General features: G+C 45.9%; 1 protein-coding gene across 2 annotated transcripts in view; it reads right to left on the reverse strand.

The window, feature by feature from the left end:
- Positions 1 to 21420, reverse strand: part of RGL1 (ral guanine nucleotide dissociation stimulator like 1) — a 214563-nt gene that overhangs the window by 97853 nt on the left and 95290 nt on the right. The window contains exons 1-2 of one of the 2 annotated variants that reach the window (XM_059673769.1): positions 20896 to 21283; positions 19807 to 19917 (exon numbers count right to left, since the gene is read on the reverse strand). In XM_059673769.1, coding sequence (XP_059529752.1) covers positions 19807 to 19917; positions 20896 to 20922 — 138 coding nt within the window. In that variant the 5' untranslated portion in view covers positions 20923 to 21283. Of the gene's footprint in view, positions 1 to 19806; positions 19918 to 20895; positions 21284 to 21420 lie in introns of those variants that run through there. The other variant, XM_059673768.1, reaches the window with a different exon arrangement.

A 21420-nucleotide genomic window follows, 5' to 3' on the forward strand; every position in this document is an offset into this window, starting at 1 on the left:
TTGGGGTGGGTTGCAGTTTACGTGAGTAGTTAGAGAAGGCTTCATTGAGAGGTGACATTTGAACACAGCCTTTCCACTGGGACTGTCAGTTTTTATTATGAGTGTGTCTTCCTCTAAACGTCCCACTCCAAATTTTCTCCTTCTTCCCAACTATAAACAAAAAAACTCCATTGTGACCAACTTTGCCAGGTATTAGGAATTGACATGGAGTGTATTGAGAATAATGGCCGTTCCCAGGGAATGAGAGACATCTGGGCTACTCAGAGAACTCATATACTAACTTCCAGCTTTAAACATGCTCTGGAAAGCTGAAATAACCAAAGGTGAGAGGGTGTTAATGTTAGGGACAAAATTAGAGTAGTACAGACTAGCTGTGGTTATAAGAAATAGTGATCATACTCTGTTAACCGTGATTGTTTTGTTCACTCATATATCATTCAACCAGAGGCAGCTCATCAATGATTCTCTCTCATCATTGATGTTTCTACTCCCTGTCCCTCTCCCTTCCAGAAAAGAAAGCATATTCTGATCTGGCTGGGAGTCGTACCCCTCGGGACCTGGGAGTTAACCTTGGAATGCGGTCCATTCTCCTTATCTGAGAACTGCCTATCATCATGGAAAGATTAACAACCTTGTTGCCAAAACAATGGAGTCCCGGCACCCACTCTTTGCAGCCCCCAGCCCACACTGCCTATAATCTGTAACCATTTTACCCATTTTTGTTCCTTTTGCCTACTTTCCCATGTAATCTTTGCAGAGGAGATTTTCAGGGATGACCCACTGCTCTCCCATACTGCTGGCATCATAAACACTCATATATGATTCAACCATGTCTGCTTAATTGGTTCTAGTGAGTGACAGGCAGCCCTGACCCACTGGTTGTCCGGTTTCATTAACTCTACTTGTTTCTGTTTAGAGTACAGAAGCCTCTAAACATCATAAAACTTCAGCCTCTCCATAGTCTGTGACATTGAGCTAGCCTGTTTCTCCCCTACATTTTTCCCGACTTCTAGACTAACTGCCTCTTGCCTCCTACACTGACATTACCCAAGCTTGGCCCCTCAACCCTCTTCCATTTTCATATCATTCATTCTCACTGCATCATTCACCTGTGTGTGAACGCTACCCAAATGTATTCATCTAATTCCAAATCCTCAACTGGAAAACTCCAGCACGCTATGCCTAAAACTGAAATAATCATGTCATCACCCTCCGCCAGCACCACAAAGCAGCTCTTCTTCCCAGAACCACTATTCTCTAAGTTCAACTACATCCAGTCTTGCAATCATCTGTGACTCCTCCCTCTCACTGTAGAGCAGAAACCAACAGCTATCCATGCTTGCTTTCTTCTAGGTTTTATCTACTCTGTTGATAGGAGAAAATAAAAACAACTATTCCTCCAGACCTAATGAGTTATCATTAATGCAAAGTGACTGCTCTAGGATTTAGAGAAACCTTGGAAGAAAGTCATTATATTCCTTGGAAGTATCAGACATGTTATCTCAAATATTCAGGAAACAATGTTTTTTGAAGTTAGTATAAACCTTCAAGAGAGGGAGAGGGAGGATTCAAGAACGATAGGACAAATATTTCAAATATGAAATAAAAGAAATTAAGGTAGTTGTATTGGTTTTCCAAATTATTAGAAATAGAATGAAGGCTATATACTTAGGGTAGCATATATCTAAAAACATGGTAACAGGGACATGAATAGTGAAAATGTTAAAGTCAAGTAAAAGCTTTTTTCAGCTGTACTAAGAGCAAGAATGAGGAAGGGAGCGGCGGATAGGCGGGGCAATAGTAACTGATAACGAAGAAAAGAGAACCACTTCACCCCTCTTATGCTTCTATCTTCACTATCAAGGAAAATGATCTTCAAACTGGAAAGGGTAGGACCAACATGGTGAGGAGGAAACTAGAGCCTACGCTAGAGAAGGGATGATAATAAGAAAGCACTTAGCCCTTTAAGTGATTTCATGTCTCTAGAGCCAGATAAGTAACCTGAAAGGGCATTGCAAGAACCAGCAGATGTGGTCCTAACAGAAGCACAGAAGCACTGATGTGTCTAAAGCAGCGGTTCTCAACCTGTGGGTCGCGACCCCTTTGGGGGTCGAACGACCCTTTCACAGGGGTCGCCTAAGACCATCAGAAAACACATATATAATTACATATTGTTTTTGTGATTAATCACTATGCTTTAATTATGTTCAATTTGTAACAATGAAATTGGGGGTCACCACAACATGAGGAACTGTATTAAAGGGTTGCGGCATTAGGAAGGTTGAGAACCACTGGAAAGACTCGCATCAAGAAAACATGACAGTTTTCAGACAAGAATTAAGACAGACTGAAAATGATGACTGGTCTGCCTGCCACCCACTGCTGCCAATATCTTGGATGGTTTGTATGCAATGATCACTAGGAGTTATCATGAAATCACTGAGAAAAATGAAATCATATCAAATGCATGTTCCATCCTATTCTGATCTTTGGCAATAATGTGGAATGCTACAGACATGAAGTTCATCGATTCAAAAGCCATTCCAACTCTCTTCTTAGATCTATACAGATACAATAAAGCTCTACGAGTTGAATAGTTGTAGGGTTGACTAGATTTGTATCTAAATCAAATTGTCAAGGAATGCTGAATGGTGAAGCAATGTTAACCAGTGGGTACTGCTGGGAGTGGGGATGTCTTCAGCCATGTAACAGAGTTTTGTCTTTGACCATGTTGATGAAATCACTATAATAAATGAAGTGGATAATTATGTAGAACCTTATTAAATGGAATTGAAATTTATAGCTAATACACTGACTTGCTGAATCAGAATTTCAAATGCTAAAAACACTAGAAAAAAATAGCTAAGACTAACAAAATTAAATTTAGCAATAATAAATATTTTCTACATTAATTTTTATATCAACTCTCTCAGTACAGGTTAAATAAGACTTAGTTTTATAACAATTAATATTACAAAAACTGAAAAGACCAAGGAATCTTAGCTGAATATAAATCATGAGTGTAATACATTTGCAAAGAGACCAAATTTAAGTTCCACACATAAACACTCCTCCTCTTAAGAACAACCATATAAACTTGGCGATAGCCAATCATTTTTAACCTACAAATATGATCATCTCATACAGTTCAACCTAATGGCAGATTACATGTGGTGTCACAAGAAAAGTACCAAGCGCTCGGAGTTCAGAAGGGAAGTTTGCCACCATTTGGGAAACCAGAGTGGGTTCACGGAAGAAGTGACATGTGAACTGGAATCTGAGGAGATTGGGGAAAGGAGGACATTTCAGACAGAGGTAACAACGGGAAGAAAGATCCTAGGCCTGGGAAGTAGCCTGATTAGGTGAAAGGGGGGCATGTGTAAAGGCAAGACACAGGAAATAACACCAGACAGGGAGACTGACACTAGACTGTGGAGGAAGGCCCTCAAAGCCATTGTGATAAATGCTCTAAAATTCTGACAAAGGCCAAGAACCTTTGGCACATAGGAACTCACATTTGAGTAAGTGAATGAATGAATGACTGAATGAATGAACTATTAGTGGTAAGTACTGAACAACAAGAGGGCAACATAAACACAGTCCTTCGTTGGACTCCTGGTACTTTTCACCTACCAAGGATCTTAAAGATCATTTGGTCCAACTCCCTCAAAAATTCTGGGTGTCTACCAACAGGACTGGAAATACTCAAGCAAAATCGAGGAGAAAGGCTGCCTGGCCCTCGGCCAGTTCCTAGGGTAATCTAATTCACCGGGGCCAAATCTCCAAAGAAGATTTCGGTTCAATAACTGCTAAGTAGTGTGCTTTTGGGCCCTTTCCTGATAATGAAGGCCATCGAAGTCTGCAAGTTTCAGAAACAAATGCTTGGTGGCTTTTGTGGGCGACTGTTGTTTTAAACATCAAGCCGCCCAAGGTATAATTTGAAAGAATCTGGCTCCAGCAGAAAAAGCTGAAGCATTGGTCACATGTTTTACATTTCTGACTCTTGCCTGCCAGATTTTTTTTTTTTTAATTAAGAAAGGAAAAATGGGTCAGCTCAAAAGAATTTTTACAACTGTCAGAATAAATACAAGGCCCATGCAACCCCATAAACTTCATTTTTCAAGCCCTTTCCGCCCCCTCTGCATGGCTTTAAGTGTCCTTTATTTAGAACCCAGCCAAAGGCATGAGCCCAGTGACTGCCCCTCCATCTCGAGCACCAAAGGGACATGTCTTCTGTCGGGAGGGAAGAGGACTGATGTGGTCCTAGATTAGACAGCAGCCTCTTCTGATTTCAACAGGGCACGGTGGGTAGAGGATCCAAAGATCAAAGAGAACCCTTGTCTGACCCAGGTTGACTCCAAGGTCATTAAGAAACCACACTTGCTTCTTAGGAAGTATCCCCACCCAATAGATAATTCTGAAGAAGTCAAGATACAGCTCATCAGACTAAAGTCTCTGCTGGGCTCAAGGGACACGTTAGTTTTGAGCACACAGGTCTGGACTTCAATCAAAACAACTGCAGCCCTCCTTCGCTAACCTTCACTCGGGGGGTCTCCTGAGTAGCCACTGCTTTTAGGATGAGCATCGATGCTCCGGTTCCCTTTCATGCAGGGTCTGTTTTAGGTGAAGAGTTCTTTACAGAAGAGCTTCCACCAACCAGACCTAAAATCTACATGGTGTTCCTGGTACCAACGTGCCCCCTTACGGAGCAGACCAGGGCCTGGAATGCGTTAGGTCAGGGGTGGGGAACCTTTTTTCTGCCAAGGGCCATTTGAACCTTTATAACAGTATTCAAGGGCCATACAAATTACCAACTTAAAAATTAGCTTGTTATATTTGGTCGAACATTTCATTAACTCACCCCTAATGCCTTGGCAGGGCCAGACCAAATGATTTCGTGGGGCCGGATGTTCCCCACCCTGCATTAGATGAAGCCAAACCACTCTCAAACAGTGACTGTCAAACTTTGTAACCGTGATTTGAGGTAAAAAGGAAAGACACATTTCACATGTAACTCAGTACTCACGTGCACATATTTAAAACAAAATAGAGTCACAAAAATGCCATTCTGGTATTTTCTAGTCCATTCCATTCCAATTTTGAAATACTGACTTTTGACCTACTGAATTGATTTCACAACCTACTAATAAGCTACACTCTGCATTTTGAAATGCTAGACCCTAGATCAACACTCTCCAATAGAAACAGAACACTACACATGTAATTTTAAATTTACGAGTAGCCACTTTAAAAAGGTAAAAAAAGAAATAGGTGAGATTAATTTTAACAATATATTTCATTGAGTCCATTATATCAAAATATTATCACGGGAGGTCATGTGATCACTGTAGACAATTACTGAGCTATTTTACATTATTCCCTCTATCCCAAGTCTTCGAAATCTGGTATGCATTTTATATGGACAGAACATTTCCATTTGGAATAGCCACATTTCAAGTGCTCAGTAGGCATACATGGCTAGTAGCTACCGCTTTGAATAGCTCAGCCCCACAGAATTCTGGTCCCACATCCCCCATTGGAGCAGGACCCCAATGGTGCCAGGCAGTGAGTAGAAGGGGCGCTACCCACTCCTGCGGAGTCGTCTTGCACGTTCAGTCATATGCCCTCATCTCATACCATCGGGCTCACGAACGCTCTAGAGTCCTGGTCTAGGGTGGAGATTTCACAAGGAAAAAGCCCAGCAATGAGGCTTGTTAACCAATAAGAAGCATTATAACCACGAAACTCCTCACGCATGAAGTCCAAATGCATTCTTTTGTCTGTGATGTCAGAAATATAACAAATGTCACAAAGAATTCCAATGAGAAAGTAACTTTTAGGGAATGCGTTCTGAAAACTATGTCTCACTGATTACAAAACGGAATAAATGGCATGATGGCAACTATGTTCAAATGTGTGCCTGTGAACAAAGACTGGAGGATAAAAAGCAAAAGTTAAAAGAACTGTGACAGAGGTAGGATTATGAGTAATTTTCCCCCCTCTTTAAAAAAATATGCATAATGTTGCTGCATCACTCTTTTAATAGCCATGCTTATCAAAGGTTCTTCCTTCTTTTGCAAAGCAAACGCAGATGCCACTGAACCCCTATCCACCAAGGAAGAGGTAAGGAAGGCAGGCTCTGACTAAAGGCAAGGAGGATCAGCAGCAATCAGAAAGCTTGATTCTGACAGAGCCAATCACATGGGCACAGGCTGCATGAAAACACCTAACAAAATAGAAACCATCTAACAATAGAATTCTGAAAACTTCCAGCAAACACTTTGTTTCGCCTGAAGTAGAAATTTAAGAATGAAAGACCAGCTTGGCCAGCATGGCTCAGTGGTTGAGCATCGACCTATGAACCGGGAGGTCACAGTTCGGTTCCTGGTTGGGGCATATGCCTGGGTTGTGGGCTTGGTCCCCGGTGTGGGGTGTGCAGGAGGCAGCCAATCGGTGGTTCTCTCTCATCATTGATGTTTCTGTCTCTCCTTCTCCCTTCTTCTCTGAAATCAATAAAAATATATATATTTTTAAAAGAATGAAAGACCACAGAGCAGAGGGAAGTTGAGGGAAGTGTGAGAGCAAAAGAAGCTAGAAAATGAAGCGAAGGAAGCATACAGATGATATTACATTATTTATGTCGCTTATTTGTAAGTCCCTTTTGCCTGTGAATCCTGGCAAGAAGAGCACGCCCCCAGGAAGCGCCAACACACCAAACCTGCCGCAAAAATCTCAGATGGAGCTTCATCATCGTGCGCAGAGGGTGTCGGGTCCCTTTACCAAAATCTCTTACATGGAGCAAAGCTGATTGGCCTGGTACTGGACTAATGCAAGCCTGAAGCGAACTGCAGCCCTCAGACATAAGATACAGGAAGATTTGTGAAAACCATTATGTAAAATAACTTGGGAATTCAAAGCAGAGCTTGGGTTCCCAGAAGTCTAGCCTTGACCCATGACTCAAACTTATATGTCACCAAGAAGCCTATGGATTAACTCTAAATACCATGCCCCCCACCTATAGCAGTCACCATCACGGTTAAGTCAATCTTCATAAGATCATGAACTGTATAGATCAAGCAATGATGACAAAAGTAAGGCAAAAGCAGCATTTTCCCTTTTTGTGTGTCATTAGTTCAAGTATACAATATAAATTAACTTTAACTTAATGTTTTCCCTTTTGTTTCAAAAAATGGGCTTTATGACATCACCAAAAGGCAAAAAGGGTCATAAAGATACATGTTTTATAAGAGAGATGAGGTCAAGCAATTCGTAAGATGTTTACTGAGTACCAACCAGGGCTCAGACATGGTCCCAGGTGTTGAGAATACAAAGACTAATAAAGAAAAGTCCCAGTCCTTTAGGCACTCAGATGAACAGGACAAAGAGAAACATTAAAAAAAAAAAAGAAACAAAGAAAGAAAGAACATAGTCTGGTAAGTGCTGTAATAGAGCTTTTGTAAAGTGCTAAGGAGGCCCAGATAAAAGGGTAATTATGCCAGAAGCGGGGTCAGGAAGAGAAAAGATGACACTTGAGCTGGGACTTGAAGGTAAGTAGTTTATCATCAATTGGAGGAGAGAAAGCACTGCAGGCTGACACCATGGACCAGAGGACACCAGTGACGCGAGGACAGAGCAGCAGCAAAACGTGGACCTCACTGTGGTGACTGAATCTGCAACTCTGGCTTCCCAGCTAAGAATCAGGCTAGTTCTCTCCATGGAGACACAACCACACAGGGAGCGGGAGGGAGAGACGGGAGGAAACCTCTCCAGCCTCTGCCACACCGAAGTACCATCCACCTTCCGCAGTAACTCTTAGCAAAACAAGAGCTCAGGGTAGGGCTTGGGGCTGAAATCAGAGCGGCCAGCAGTTCTTTTCGCGGGGTCATGTCAAGTTTTACAAGCCTTCGTCCCTCAGGCAAACACTCATTTGTGGACTGTCGAGGGCAACATTGGCAGAAAGTCACTTTTGTAAAGAATATCAGACTCTTCCAACTCTAACCAAAGAATGTTCATGAAGAAACACTTTCATCAACTTCAGCTCCCTCAGAAACCCTACTGTGGGAGCAGAACAGCAGCTGGTCTCACCGGAGAAGGGGTGAGGGTGAGGGTGAGGGTGAGGGTGAGGGTGAGGGTTAAGGTTGGGGACACCACGGCAGTGTGGTGGACCAAGGCTGGCTCCTGGGGCTCCGCTGATCCCAGCATCACTGCTTTGCACATGGATGAGTGTTAAACGTGTGCCCTGAGCCAGACCAGTTTGGCTCAGTGGATAGGGCGTCGGCCTGCGGACTGAAAGGTCCCGGGTTCGATTCCGGTCAAGGGCATGTACCTTGGTTACGGGCACATCTCCAGTAGGAGGTGTGCAGGAGGCGGCTGGTCGATGTTTCTCTCTCATCGATGTTTCTGACCCTCTATCCCTCTCTCCCTTCCTCTCTGTAAAAAATCAATAAAATATATTTTTTTAAAAAAACATGTGCCCTGAGTCCGTGTACAAGTCCCCTCTCCTTTACATCACCCACAGGGTCAACAGATGCAGACAGTGTTTGTCACTGACACTGAACGTGAGCAAATCACTTCTTCAGCGTCTCTGTACAAGAGATTTCATTTTCAGTTACAGCCTGAGTGCAAGGGTCAGCTAGCCCCACGAGGCAGCTGAAAACAGGCACAATAACAGGGACTGCATGAAGGGGTTTGAGTATCTTAAGATGCTGGGGGAGCGGGGGGGGGGGGGGGGGAGGGGGTTGGAGGGGGGCCTGTATGAATAGAAGGAAGGTCAGATTCATGGGCGAGCAGCCAGAGACCCTGGAGACTATTTTTACTCCAGAAGAAGAACAGGAAGGAACAGGAACAAAAACCGGAACTCACCCGAGAGAGATGGAAAGCAAAAAGGAGCAACTGCAAGAAGCAAATGGAAAGACGGTGAGAAAAATAGATCTTAAAACTAAAATTGTATTCCTAACAGGGAAGCTAGGGGGGCTGAAGGAAAAGGCCGAAAGCGAGAAGAAAACCCAGGAAGCGACAATAGCACTACTCAGAGGAAGTATTTCAAATGCCGCATCTTACGAGGGTCAGCGAGGGCTGGCTGGTAACATTCTTGCCTCTGGCATTAGGTCATGAGTTCAAGTCCCACATTAGGATTTGGCCTCAAACCAAGCTTTGATTATCCAGCAGCTCTGGAAGGCCGGGAGCGCTTTCCATTCCCTGGTGCATGAACCAGACCACCCTCCTGTGCAACAAATGAAACGTACTAGGAAGAAAGGGAGACTCAGAGAGAAGCAGCAGCTATTCTCTCAAAAATCATCAGACCGGAGAAAATAAGGGAGAAAAGACAGAAAGTAGGAAGTTTTCATATGCAAGATATCCACTGTGTTTGTCTTTAGAACCCTGTGAGTGTGGGGTGTTTTTCCCCATCCAATTGTACAGAGAAACCATGTCCGCCTATTCTGTGTGCCTGGAATACCAGGAGCAGCAGGGGTGGTGGCAGAGAAACACTGATCCCCACTGAGCATGAAGATACCATTAGGTAATTAGCAACAATACATATAGAAAAGAAATAATATATAGAAAAGATTGCTTCTGAGATGAGGGAAGAAAGGCAGGACTAACAAACAAACCACATGTCCATCAAGCACTTAGGTGGTGAAGAAAGGGGGGGGGGGGAGCTTTAGGTTAAATAATAACAATAAGAATATCCTTATATTTGTACAATAAGCTACATGTTAAAAGGGACTTTTATATACATTAACTCACATGATTGTCTTGATGAGGCCCCACTACTCGGTGAGTGCGTGCCACCATGTCCCCGGCACCCTCCATTCGTACCCCTTTGCTCCTCATCAGGAAGGGACTGCTACTGCCCTCCCTTTACAGGTGAGGAACTCGGGCTTAGAGAGGCCAAGAAACGCCCCAGCTCAAGCCCACGCAGCTCACGTGTGGTGTGGTGGCGGCCAGTTTTGTACTCGGGGCTGTCTGGTTCCAAAGCTCAGGCTCCTGGCCACGGCACTAGGTCCCCTTCTTCCACCAGGGCTCCTGCTGGAAACACCCGACAGAGGAAGAGCGACCGACCGACCGGGAGGTGCCAGCTCCCGCAGAGGCCCAGCTGAGGAGCGGGAGCATGAGCTCAGTCTCCAGTGGCCGGGTGGCTCTGGGCCTTGCTAACACTTGGTTAAGTCATTGTTTAAATAGATATGCTCGCTGTGCTGTGTAATTAGGAGGAGTCCACGTTTGGACAGAAACCAGCACATCTTTTCCTGTACTTCACAAACTAACCAAATGCTTCGGATTTCCTGAATTTTCTCTTTAGGAATACCAGTTATCTCAGCAAACAATTTCTAGTGTGCCAGTTTTCATCGGAAAAGTCATGACTATAAAGCATTTTATTTTTAGCCAAGGGCTAATCCAGTTTCAATTATCTTTCATTTACCTATGACCATTAAATGTCCTTTAGTTACAATCTGTCCAGATTCCAGCCCCATCTCCAGCAGTGACAGAAGTTACAGCATGAACTCGGCACATGAGGAGGAAGGAGTCACTAGGAAGAGGGTTGCAGAGCGCCTTGGCTGATAGGACTGACCACAGACGCCCTACTTTGAGCAGAAAAGGCTTGTTTCTGGCCTTCAAATCATCTTTAGAATTATGAAACTGGAAGGACTCGGCCTTGGCTTCGCTTTTATAAAAGATGAAAATGGGTATTTAAATCAGCAGGAAACAAAATAAAGGAAATAGTTGAATTGCTCGATTCTTTGCTGAAAAGAGCAAATAAACAGAAACCGTGTGGGGGAGTGTACATGGGAGAAGATGAACTGTGTGGAAATGAATTCAAATGAATGGGCCACAGATGGCACAAGCATTTAAATGCTAGAATATGTAGGGTAATGAGTGTATGAGGGTGAAAAAGTAAATAAAACCACCACCAACACACCATCCCACCCAACCACCACCAGTGGTTCCCTTAGAGGTCATGCGCTGAATGACATGGAGGAGAAGATGGCTCTGAGGAACCAAGCCAGGCAGAAACCCGTCATCGTCATCGGAACGCAGCACACGGCACACCGGTAAGGAGGCACCGGGAGCTCGGCAATGATAAGCCAAGAGGATCGCTGGTGACTGGTCTGCACAAAACTGACTGAGCTTCCGCCAAGGCAGTGTCTTCTACCTAATGTTGTCAGCTTGTCCTTCCCTCCTCCCTTCCTTCCCTCCTTCCCTCCTGCCTCCCTTCCTTCCCTCCTTCCTGCCTTCCTCCCTTCCTTCCCTCCTTCCTTCCTGCCTCCCTTCCTTCCCTCCTTCCTTCCTGCCTCCCTTCCTTCCCTCCTTCCTTCCCTCCTTCCTTCCTTCTCTCCTCCCTTCATTCCTTTCCTCCTTCCCTTCATCCTCTATTTTTATTCTTTGTTAAACTGAAGGAAGGGAGGCTTTAATCAGTTATATAGAAGAGGCCATGGAGTGACATTACAAAGATGCACCAAATCCTAAAAAATAAAATGTGAAAAGACATTTTAATTTAGTGAGGGAGGGAGGGAGGGAGGGAGGGATTGCAGTAATCTAGGGGAGCATCGGATATTACCAAAGTTTCTCTATGAAACGAGTGGGGTTAACAATGAGTGACCTCCAAGCGCAGTGATGTCAGCAGCCAAGATAAACAGTGTCAGGGTCCGAGGCATTGAGTAGGACGAGGGAAAAGACCAGGACACCCAACCATAAAATCTCTTGTGTCCCTAACACCACCATTATGAGTTTAACTACTGTTGTCTAAAATACAACTCTGTAATCACAGGCCTGTGGGTTCCATATTTACTCTCTCTTCATGGCCTACAGATTCAATTTGTTTAGTTTGTAGAGAAACAGAAGACTAAAAAACAGAAAGAAAGAAACCACCACCCTCCAAGTGCCTGGACCCTGAGAACCAAGCAGCGCTCACCGCCTCGTGCCCAGTGAGCCTCCCCGAGATTTCCTCCCGGAGATTTCACCTCTGGACATGACACATCAGGCCGGCCGGGTCTGGTCACTCGGCAGGGTCCCTGACAGCAAGGGAGGCCTTTGCTAGTGATACACGGGGAAGGCCTGGCTCCAGGTCCCCAGGACATTTCACCCAATGAGAGGGGATGACGCTGACCCCAGAAAGCCAGAAGGCTCTGTTCCTTGAAACCAGGAGCCTGAGATCCATGCCTGCCAGGCTTCCTCTTCCTCCCCTCCCCTCCCCGCCCCCTCCGCACCGCTACCCCAGCACTCTCCCTCCTCTGTGACTCCCCCCTCCACCCACCACTGAACCCCCTCAGTGACTCCCCCCTCCACCCACCACTGAACCCCCTCTGTGACTCCCCCCTCCACCCACCACTGAACCCCCTCTGTGACTCCCCCCTCCACCCACTACTCTCCCTCCTCTGTGACTCCCCCCTCCACCCACCACTCTCCCTCCTCTGTGACTCCCCCCTCCACCCACCACTCTCCCTCCTCTGTGACTCCCCCCTCCACCCACCACTCTCCCTCCTCTGTGACTCCCCCCTCCACCCACCACTCTCCCTCCTCTGTGACTCCCCCCTCCACCCACCACTCTCCCTCCTCTGTGACTCCCCCCTCCACCCACCACTCTCCCTCCTCTGTGACTCCCCCCTCCACCCACCACTCTCCCTCCTCTGTGACTCCCCCCTCCACCCACCACTCTCCCTCCTCTGTGACTCCCCCCTCCACCCACCACTCTCCCTCCTCTGTGACTCCCCCCTCCACCCACCACTCTCCCTCCTCTGTGACTCTCCCCTCCTGCCCTCTCTGTTCTGCTGCCACCTTCATTCAGCACCCATCCCTTCCTCACTTCATTACCGCTTTAGCCTCCTCCCCTCTCCACACGCCAGTCTGTCTCCTTTCCAGCGCATCCACCCCTCAGCTGTCAGTCATCTTTCTAAAATGCAAATATGACCGTGCCACTCTGCTGAGAGCAGAGGGACTGCCAGAGCACTCAGGACAAAGCCAATTCCACAGCGCAGCATGCCAGGCTCTCAGGGACAGGGCTCCCGCCTTTCTCTCTGGCCTCCTTCCTGTCACTTTCCCATGCTGGGCCCCAATTAGCGGTCTCATCCCCAGCTTCCATGCTCTCCCCATGCTGTGCTCTCCGACCAGAATGCCCCCCAATCCCCCCCCCACTCATCCTCATTTAACTCCTACTCATCCGACAACTCTTCACTGCACAGCCTTCCTGAAGTGCCCACCTCCCCCCACTCCCATCTGATTGACAGGGCCCCCCTCCAGGGTTCCCCTAACGCAGTGTGGATCTTGCTCATGTGGCACTGATCACACTTACCACAATACACTGTAACTAGTGTCGGTCTCCATCTCCCCACTCCCTGTCAGCTGCTTATGAACAAGGGTGTTAAGTTTTATTTTGGAGCCTCAAGATTTAACATGGGGTCTGGTATACAGTAGGCTTTTGATGAATAAATGAGTGCTCTCAAAGGCGAGGTTAGCAGACTCAAATACAGATGACAGAATCCTACAAAGAGACATGCAACTGTAGTGAGGGGGTCACACCAGATGTGCTTACTAGCAAACGACCCAGAAACTACCCCAAACTCCACACTCCAACTCAACGCTGTGGAGACATCCACACCCATCAGCAGGCACTAGCGAGCTGGCTCAGCCTCTCTAATGGAATAAGTGAAACATCATTTAGTATCTTCCCTCACTGAACCAATAATTTCCTGGCTTCGCTTACAGAAACCGCTTTTTTCTATAAAAGGTGTATCATAGTAGAAATTCAAATGTTTTATTTATTTTAGCTTACTATTGCACATTTGAATATAAGACAGTCTTTACAAGATTCTGATTATTTAGAAGTGGAAGCATAAAAGGATATGTATGTCATAGAAAAAGGAAATTCTGACATAAGAGTAAGATAGTGAAAAATGCCAGCTAAGCGACAATGGGAAAGGCACAAGATACACCAACTGCTCTCCTTCTCTTTCTAAATTGAAAACTCCAAGAAACTCTTTCCTTATAATTTCATGGGAATAAGAATGAAATATGTTTATAATATAGATTTAACAGATGTATAGTTTAAATAGAAAAAGTTAATGCACCGTGGCCTTTTATATTTGCTGTTATGTATTTTGAACTCAACTGGGTGCCCCTGGGTGGCTGAACTGAAATGGATATTCTTGATAACAAGGCTAAACAGTCCTTGCACAGCTCGATCCCAACAGGTTTGGAAAGCAGTGAAATGACCCAACTCGCTCAGGCAACTCAAATTTACTGTACTTTTTTTTTTATTGGTTTAGGCTACCATGTTATTGGGTTATTTTAGAAACACGTTCCCAAGGTCAAAATGAATAATGCCAGCTGGTTCACTTACAGATGGTTACTAACTTTTGACATTTACTTTCTAAAGCCCAAACTAAACATTCCCATAGACAAGAATATGCAACCCAAGGGCCAGTTTTCCTAGATGAAAACAAAGATGACCAGCTATAAACGAAGGCTCCTCTCGGGCTTATCTCCTTACAGCTCTGAGATCCTGCTCCTGAGCTGTCCAGCCACATCACTGCAGTGCTCGCCAGCACTCTTTAACTCTTCCAGGGCCTATCGTCCTTCCACTTTCAGCAATAAGACAAATATCCCCATTTGAATTTAGGTTAAACACATTTTCCTGGACCCTGTGTCTGTCATATTCTAAATACAGCGGAATGGGCCCTTGTTAAGAACCTTAACAGTTGGCCCTGACTGGTGTGCCTCAGTGGATAGAGTGTCGGACTGAAGGGCCCCAAGTTCAATTCCAGTCAAGGGTTGAAAAAAAAAAGAACCTTAACAGTTGGAGTTGGGTCCTTTTCTGTCCACTTGAATACGGTACATTTCCTGCTTCCAAAGAATACTGACATTTTCTTAAACCATGTCTACATTTCACGTCAATGTATAATCACAATGCTGGAACCTCTTGCTTATAAAAGGCACTGGAGAATTCCCTAGTTACTTCACTGCCATGAATTTTTGGCTAAAATGAAGAATCACTACGTTTGTCTGTGCCCTGCTTTGTTCCAGAAAGGATGTAGTAAGATAGCTATAATCATTACCTAATTGATTTTTTCTCGCTCCCATGCTCCCTTCCTCTACTGTATAAGCTAACATCCTGGTGCTGATTTCCTTATGAGGAGTAACCATACATTCATATTTATCAAGACAATATTCGTCTCCCAAAAAGAGGTGAAGCTTGGTCATTCAACAAATTGTTACTGAGTTTCTGCCAGCTGGATGGCCACAGATCCCACTTCACCCAGCTGATAGCGTAGTGGGGGCACTCAGAACAAACAAGCAAGTACAACAGAGTGAGGTACATGCATGGCTGAGGGACAGAGGATGTTCTGGACCACGCCCCAGCGATGCCTCCTCCAGACTTGGGAGATCAGAGGAGCTTCCCGGAAGTGGCGTTAGTTGAAAATGTGAAGCATTATAAGCCACTTGAAGGCAATATGAATAGTAACACCAGCGGAACACCAGGTGGAGTCAACCTAAATAGTGTACCCAAGTGAGAGTCAACTTCTGAATCCAGATGTGACATGTGGTTATCTTACCACTGCCCCCATGTAACCCACGGACTGGCCACAATTCACCCTGAATGCTAAGTTCTGTAACATATTTCCAGTTCCTTTATTTCTAAATATTTCTGCTTTCTCTGAACACAAATTGTCCTATTCACTATCTTTACCCACATCCCAGCTATGAAGCATTTCAACTCAACCCAACAAGGGCCTATGTGGGAGACAATGTGATGAATATGGGATGTAGGGAGGGGAGCGCTGGGGCCCCAGCACAAGGACCACACAACCACAGAAGCGCAGAACTGAGAAAAGCCAGGTGACTAACCACTGCCCATCCCACTCCCCACAAACCATGCAGAGGGGACCCAGCCCTACCACTCCTGCTTGTGAAACAAACACCCCACTCTGAACTGATCTGAGGTTCGATACATTTTTCTGGACCCTGTGTCTGTCCTATTCTAAAAACAGCAGAACGGGGCCTTGCTGTCAAAGCAAGTAGTCAAAGGGCCTAACAGTTGGGTCCTTTTCCTCTGTCCATATGAATATGGTACATTTCCTGCTCCAAAGAATACTAGCATTTTCTTAAATCATTTCTACATTTCATATCAATGTATAACCACAATGCTGGGACCAAAGAAAAATAATCAGTTTTGACCATTTGCTTTTCCAAAAATCCCTGGACATTCTACAAGCTAACTGAATAGTTGGATGAAATTACTTTTTAAATCTCTTCCAATCCTGAGATTTTATGATTCTATGACATAATTGGAGCCATCTTTCTTTGAGGGCTCTAGCCCAGTAAAATTATCCCAGACTATGATGTTATTATAGAATAAATATTGGATTGGTATTTCAATAATATTTGGTTTTTCAAAGTTACCAGACATAATCTCACTGTCAGTGGGCAAAGCTGCAGCTACATGTGTAAGTAAACCCAGCCTGGGCCATACTCGGTCATGTGATTTACAACCAAAGACAGAGGGTTTTACTTCAAAAGATTAACTGAACACAAAATTTAACTAACACAAAAGAATGCCCTAAATGTTGTGGATGGTATGATACTTCACATCTAAGGGTGTAAAGTTATTTTGCTATTGCCTGGCCAGTGTGGTTCAGTGGTTGAGCATCGACCTATAAACCAGCAGGTTGAGGTTTGATTCCTGGTCAGGGCATATGCCTGGGTTGCAGGCTCGATCTCCAGTGGGGAGCATGCAGGAGGCAGCCGATCAATGATTCTCTCTCATCATTGATGTTTCTATCTCTCTCTCTCCCTCTACCTTCCTCTCTGAAATTAATAAAAATATAAAATTAAAATAAATAAAATAAAATTATTTTGCCATCCTTCCCAAACTGAATCTAATCATGTTTTGAGATCTGAGTACTAGAAAATACCAAAATTGCATTCAGTCTTTTAGGCTTTTTAAAATAAGTTTACAGGCATGTAAGCGGGAGCTATGCTCACCTCTTGTGCTACACAGCCTCATCCATATCTTCGGTGCACCACACTTTACGCATCCAAAATGGAAAGCATATTGATAAGATACACATCTTCGCAACAAAAAGCTCAACTTGTAGCTCAAGAGATCATTCAAAACATAAAAAAAGAAGCCACCTTGCTCAAGTCCTTCACCAGGTGTGCAGTATCTAAGGTAAGATTACACCAGAAGTATATGTGCTCTTCTGAGCCAATATTCTCTTCTACTACTCTGGAAACAGTATTATAATTAAGGCTGTTCCTGACAGCAAGCAACTAACCATCTGGGTTCAAACCCAGCCTCTTCTTCCACTTCCTAGCTGTGTGACCCTCGTAAGCAATTTAATCTCTCTGGGCATTAATTTCCATGGGGGGGGGGATATAATCATGATTCCACCTTCTCCAGAAGGTTGTTGTATTATTTCAATAATACCCTCACCTCAGTCTCTAGTTTGCTTTAAACCAGTTGTTTTAAGGAATTTTGAAAGGGTTACTAGAATATAGGAAAATAAACATGGAGAAGCCACTGAGCCCTAAAGAGAAAGATTTTGGAATTGCTATGGCTCCATTGGTTGAGTCACATTTAATTAAGTCTGGAATTTCCAAGGACAAAAACAGATCTTTCCAACAGACAAAAAAAACCAACAAACCACACAGGCTAGTGGGATCAGAGTTGGAGAGTTCCTAAGAAGTTGCTCTTGAGGACTGGGGTGGTAACAGCAAATAGCACGCTGTTGAAATGGGAGGGAAGGGACAGATTCCGCCATCAACTAGAAGCAATCTTTTTACATCATCCTCTCTCTCAATATTTCAGCTCTACCGCTAAGTCTGGGTGAACCAACTCTAAACACTGTATAAACTTGGGAACACTGGGAGAGGGGGAGAGAAGCAGAGGCCAGTGTACAGGACAGTCAGTGAGACTGCTACTAAGTCACTGTGAACAACTCAATGGACCACACTTTGTGCATTTGGGGCTACAGTTAACCCCTCCACTTCTCCATGACTGATTCATTGCTACTATGTTTGGCTAAAAACTAAAACTGTCACCCAAGCAACATCAGTCTCATTAGAAGAAGAGGAACCACCAGCATCAGCAAATATAATGACCCTTTTGAAGGCAGCTGGTTGAGGACCTGTGAATCATTCTGCAACACCCAGACAGGGCAAACCACACCAACACTACATCTAAACAAAAAGCATGGACAGCACCACCAAAAACGAAGTGATGACTTGTCAGCACTCCAGTTCTTCTTTCCCGAGCTGGCCTACTGGTGACGCACCTCATTCATTTTTAAATCATATTCAGATTAAGTCTCCGCCGACCTGTCCAATGAAGACCTCAAGTCAGGCCACACCTGCAGATGTCACCAGCATTCACTCTCCTAGTGGGTGGGACCTCAGCCCAAAGTACAGAGCAGGAAAGACCTGAGTTGAAGCAGCTGGGGAAGCTGAAAGCAATGAAGGCCTGTGTCAGGAGGTCAGCAGACCAGCAGGCCCGGGCCAGAGGAAATCGTTGCTGCTGGCCATCCTGCCTTAAGTTCTGGGAGTTACAAGTCACATGCTGCTTCTGGTCTTTTTTGGTTTTTGTTTGTTTGTTTAAATATATTTTTATTGAACTCAGAGAAGAAGGGAGAGGGAGAGAGAGAGAGAGAGAGAGAGAGAGAGAGAGAGACATCAATGATGAGGGAGAATCATTGATCGGCTGCCTCCTGCACGCCCCACCCTGGGGATCAAGCCTGCAGTTTAAGCATGTGCCCTGAATGGGAATTAAACCGCGAGCTCTTGGTTTATAGGTCGGCGCTCAACCATTGAGCCATGCCGGCCCACCAGTGAATTTTCTGAGACCTGAAGTCAATAAAGATTGATGCAAGTGCATAATCTTCATTGCCCTCAAGCCCATAACCGGTAAAGCCTGAGTGTGGCTAGAATAAGGCTCAGTGAAACCACATTCATCCCCTCTATTGGCTCTCCCATTGTTTCCTTTCCCAAGGCTTTAGTGCCACCTCTCACTGCTCTCTCTGAGACTTACTTCCAGTTCCAGATCAATAATTCCTTCCTTCTGCCACATGCTGACGCTTGCTCAACTAGCGATCCTGTCGCCAAGCTTTCCATTTCTCACACCCCCTAATTACTTGGGACGTGTTGAAGGATCCATTAGGTGATAAGGAATAACCTCACATGATCCCACTCAAGATTTTCGAATCTCAGTGGGCAAAATCTTGCTTACGGAGGCAGTGTTTCCCCAAAGGCCCAGCAGTCTCTGTGCACTATACATGAGCCGCGGGCACTGAGCACGCATCTGCCTCCTCGTGGGCTGTAGAAAGGAGGTAAGAGTGGGACATCTGCCACCCCCCACAGGAAGCAGATTTGGAATGGTCTGTCCCCTGAGCATTCTGGGTACTCCATTTCGGAGTAAGAGAGGGGCTGTCAGCATCAGCAGAAGGGAGACCGGGAGAGAAAAGGGTGCCTTTTGGACAAAACTGCTTATGGTTCTTGTCTATCAGAGTGCTGCTTTCTGGTCCTATTCTTCTGTGTCACCTTCTGCTCCTCCATCCCAACTCTATTTGCCAAATACCTCAAGATGTTTCTAAGAGGCTCTGAATTATTGAGGGACCTGGGGAAGATGCTTTGGGGAAAATTAAGTGCAAAAACAGACAGCCCTGTACAGCTGGTGCAAATACTTGGTCATTGGCAGTTTCTTTCTAAGGCGGAAAGGGAATGGGGGGAGAGGGGGAAGCCAGCCTCTGCTAAATAATAATGAGATTCACAGAACAGACACAGCAGCTCCAAAGTTCACATCTCTCCGGCTTTACTCACCCCGAGCCATCTTGCTCCTTTATTGGCAGCCTGTTGAATCTGGACTCGCTTCAGGGTGACATGGTAGACAGCTCCTTCCTCTACCTCTTCACCCCAGTCCTGAATCGAGCTCTACCAGGGGATGGGAAAGAGAAAGAAAAAGGTTGTTTTGTTTTGTTTTTCCCTCCTCTCTGCAAACCGCAATCTCTCCCAGCTGCGTTGCTGCTTACCCCAGCACTCAGGGCAAAAGACAGGCTGTTCAAAATAAATATTACAATCAGAGCCATGCAAGACACATTGCGATAAAGGGAACGCTGAGATTTTCTTGGCCCCCAGCCCTTTCCTGTGGTATCAGGATCCCCGGATTTTTCCATTTAGTTATTTTCCTAGACTCACTCGCAAATCTTAAATAATTTTTAAGGTGTGTGGTGTGTTGTGTTCTTTCTTCCCCAGGAGGATAGTTTTTTCTTCTTAAAGAAACTCTGGTTTAGTCCTGATTAACTTTTCCTCCTTAAAGGAAAGAAGAAACAATTCCTTGGTAGAAAAAAAGTTTGTACTTTTAGAAGTGGCTCCGTTATTGGAGCGAACTGCATTTTAAAGTCAGACACAAACAAGCATTTAAAATGCCACGGGTCCTGACGCTTTTGGAAGTCAACCGCTTCCCATCGCCTTTCTCTCCTCTTATTGTTCCGGGGACCCAACAAGCCAGCGGGGGGTGGAAAGTTTTCCTTTCCATAAAATCCTCTGGCAAGTGCAGAAGAAGCGACACATCATCACGCAGCCTCTAGTTAGAGGCGTGCTTGGTCGCCCCGGATTCCATGTCCCGGGCTGAGCTGCAAGTCCGTGTGAAAGAGCCGCCGAGCACAGAGCGCTCCGCGGTTCGCCCCGGCTCTTTCTCCTTAAAAGTTGTCCCTCCGGACAGACATCTGCCCCCCACACACCGCCCGCAAGAGCTGAGAAAGGGGGGCTCCCGGGAAGCGAGCAGACCCGCGGCGCCGGAGGCACACGGCGGAGCGAGAAGGCTGAGCGCCCGAGCAGGGACGGGCGCTCCGTTCACTCCGAGGGAGTCCCGAGCGCCCAGAGCAAGCGGGAGAGGCAGCGTTCCGTTACCATTTTAGCTTGCCAGAGCAATTTCATTCTCAGCGTTCCCTCCGGTACGGCGACGCGGCATGGTGCGCCCTGCTCCCAGGCCAGCGGGGTCCCGGCCCCGGTCCGCGCTCCGCGCTCCGAGCACAGACACGCGCTGCGCTGCGCTGCCCCCGCCGCCGCCGCCGGTGCGCGCGACTCCGGCCACAAAGGGAGCGCGGTGAGCGAGCAGCCAGGGAGGGCGCCGCAGACTCCTCCCCGCGCCACTCCGCCACTCCGTGATGTCAGGCTTTCCTGTTTGTGCCTGGGAGCGCACGCTCCGCTCCTGAAGCCCCAGGGATCAAGTTAGCGGGGAAATGGCCCCCCCCCCCCCCCCCCCCCGCTCTGCAGGTGACCCGCTTCTCCCCGGCGGTCACCGGTGCCAAAAAAGAATCCGGTGCGGTCCAGGGGACAGAAACGTGTCTTCTCCCTTCGCTAAAAGAAATAAAGGAGGAGGAGTGCAAGTAGGATGGAGGAGAGGGCTGGACAAACGTGTTATCTGCCTGTTAC

Source organism: Myotis daubentonii, chromosome 18 (assembly GCF_963259705.1).
Source record: "Myotis daubentonii chromosome 18, mMyoDau2.1, whole genome shotgun sequence".
NCBI lineage: Eukaryota > Metazoa > Chordata > Mammalia > Chiroptera > Vespertilionidae > Myotis > Myotis daubentonii.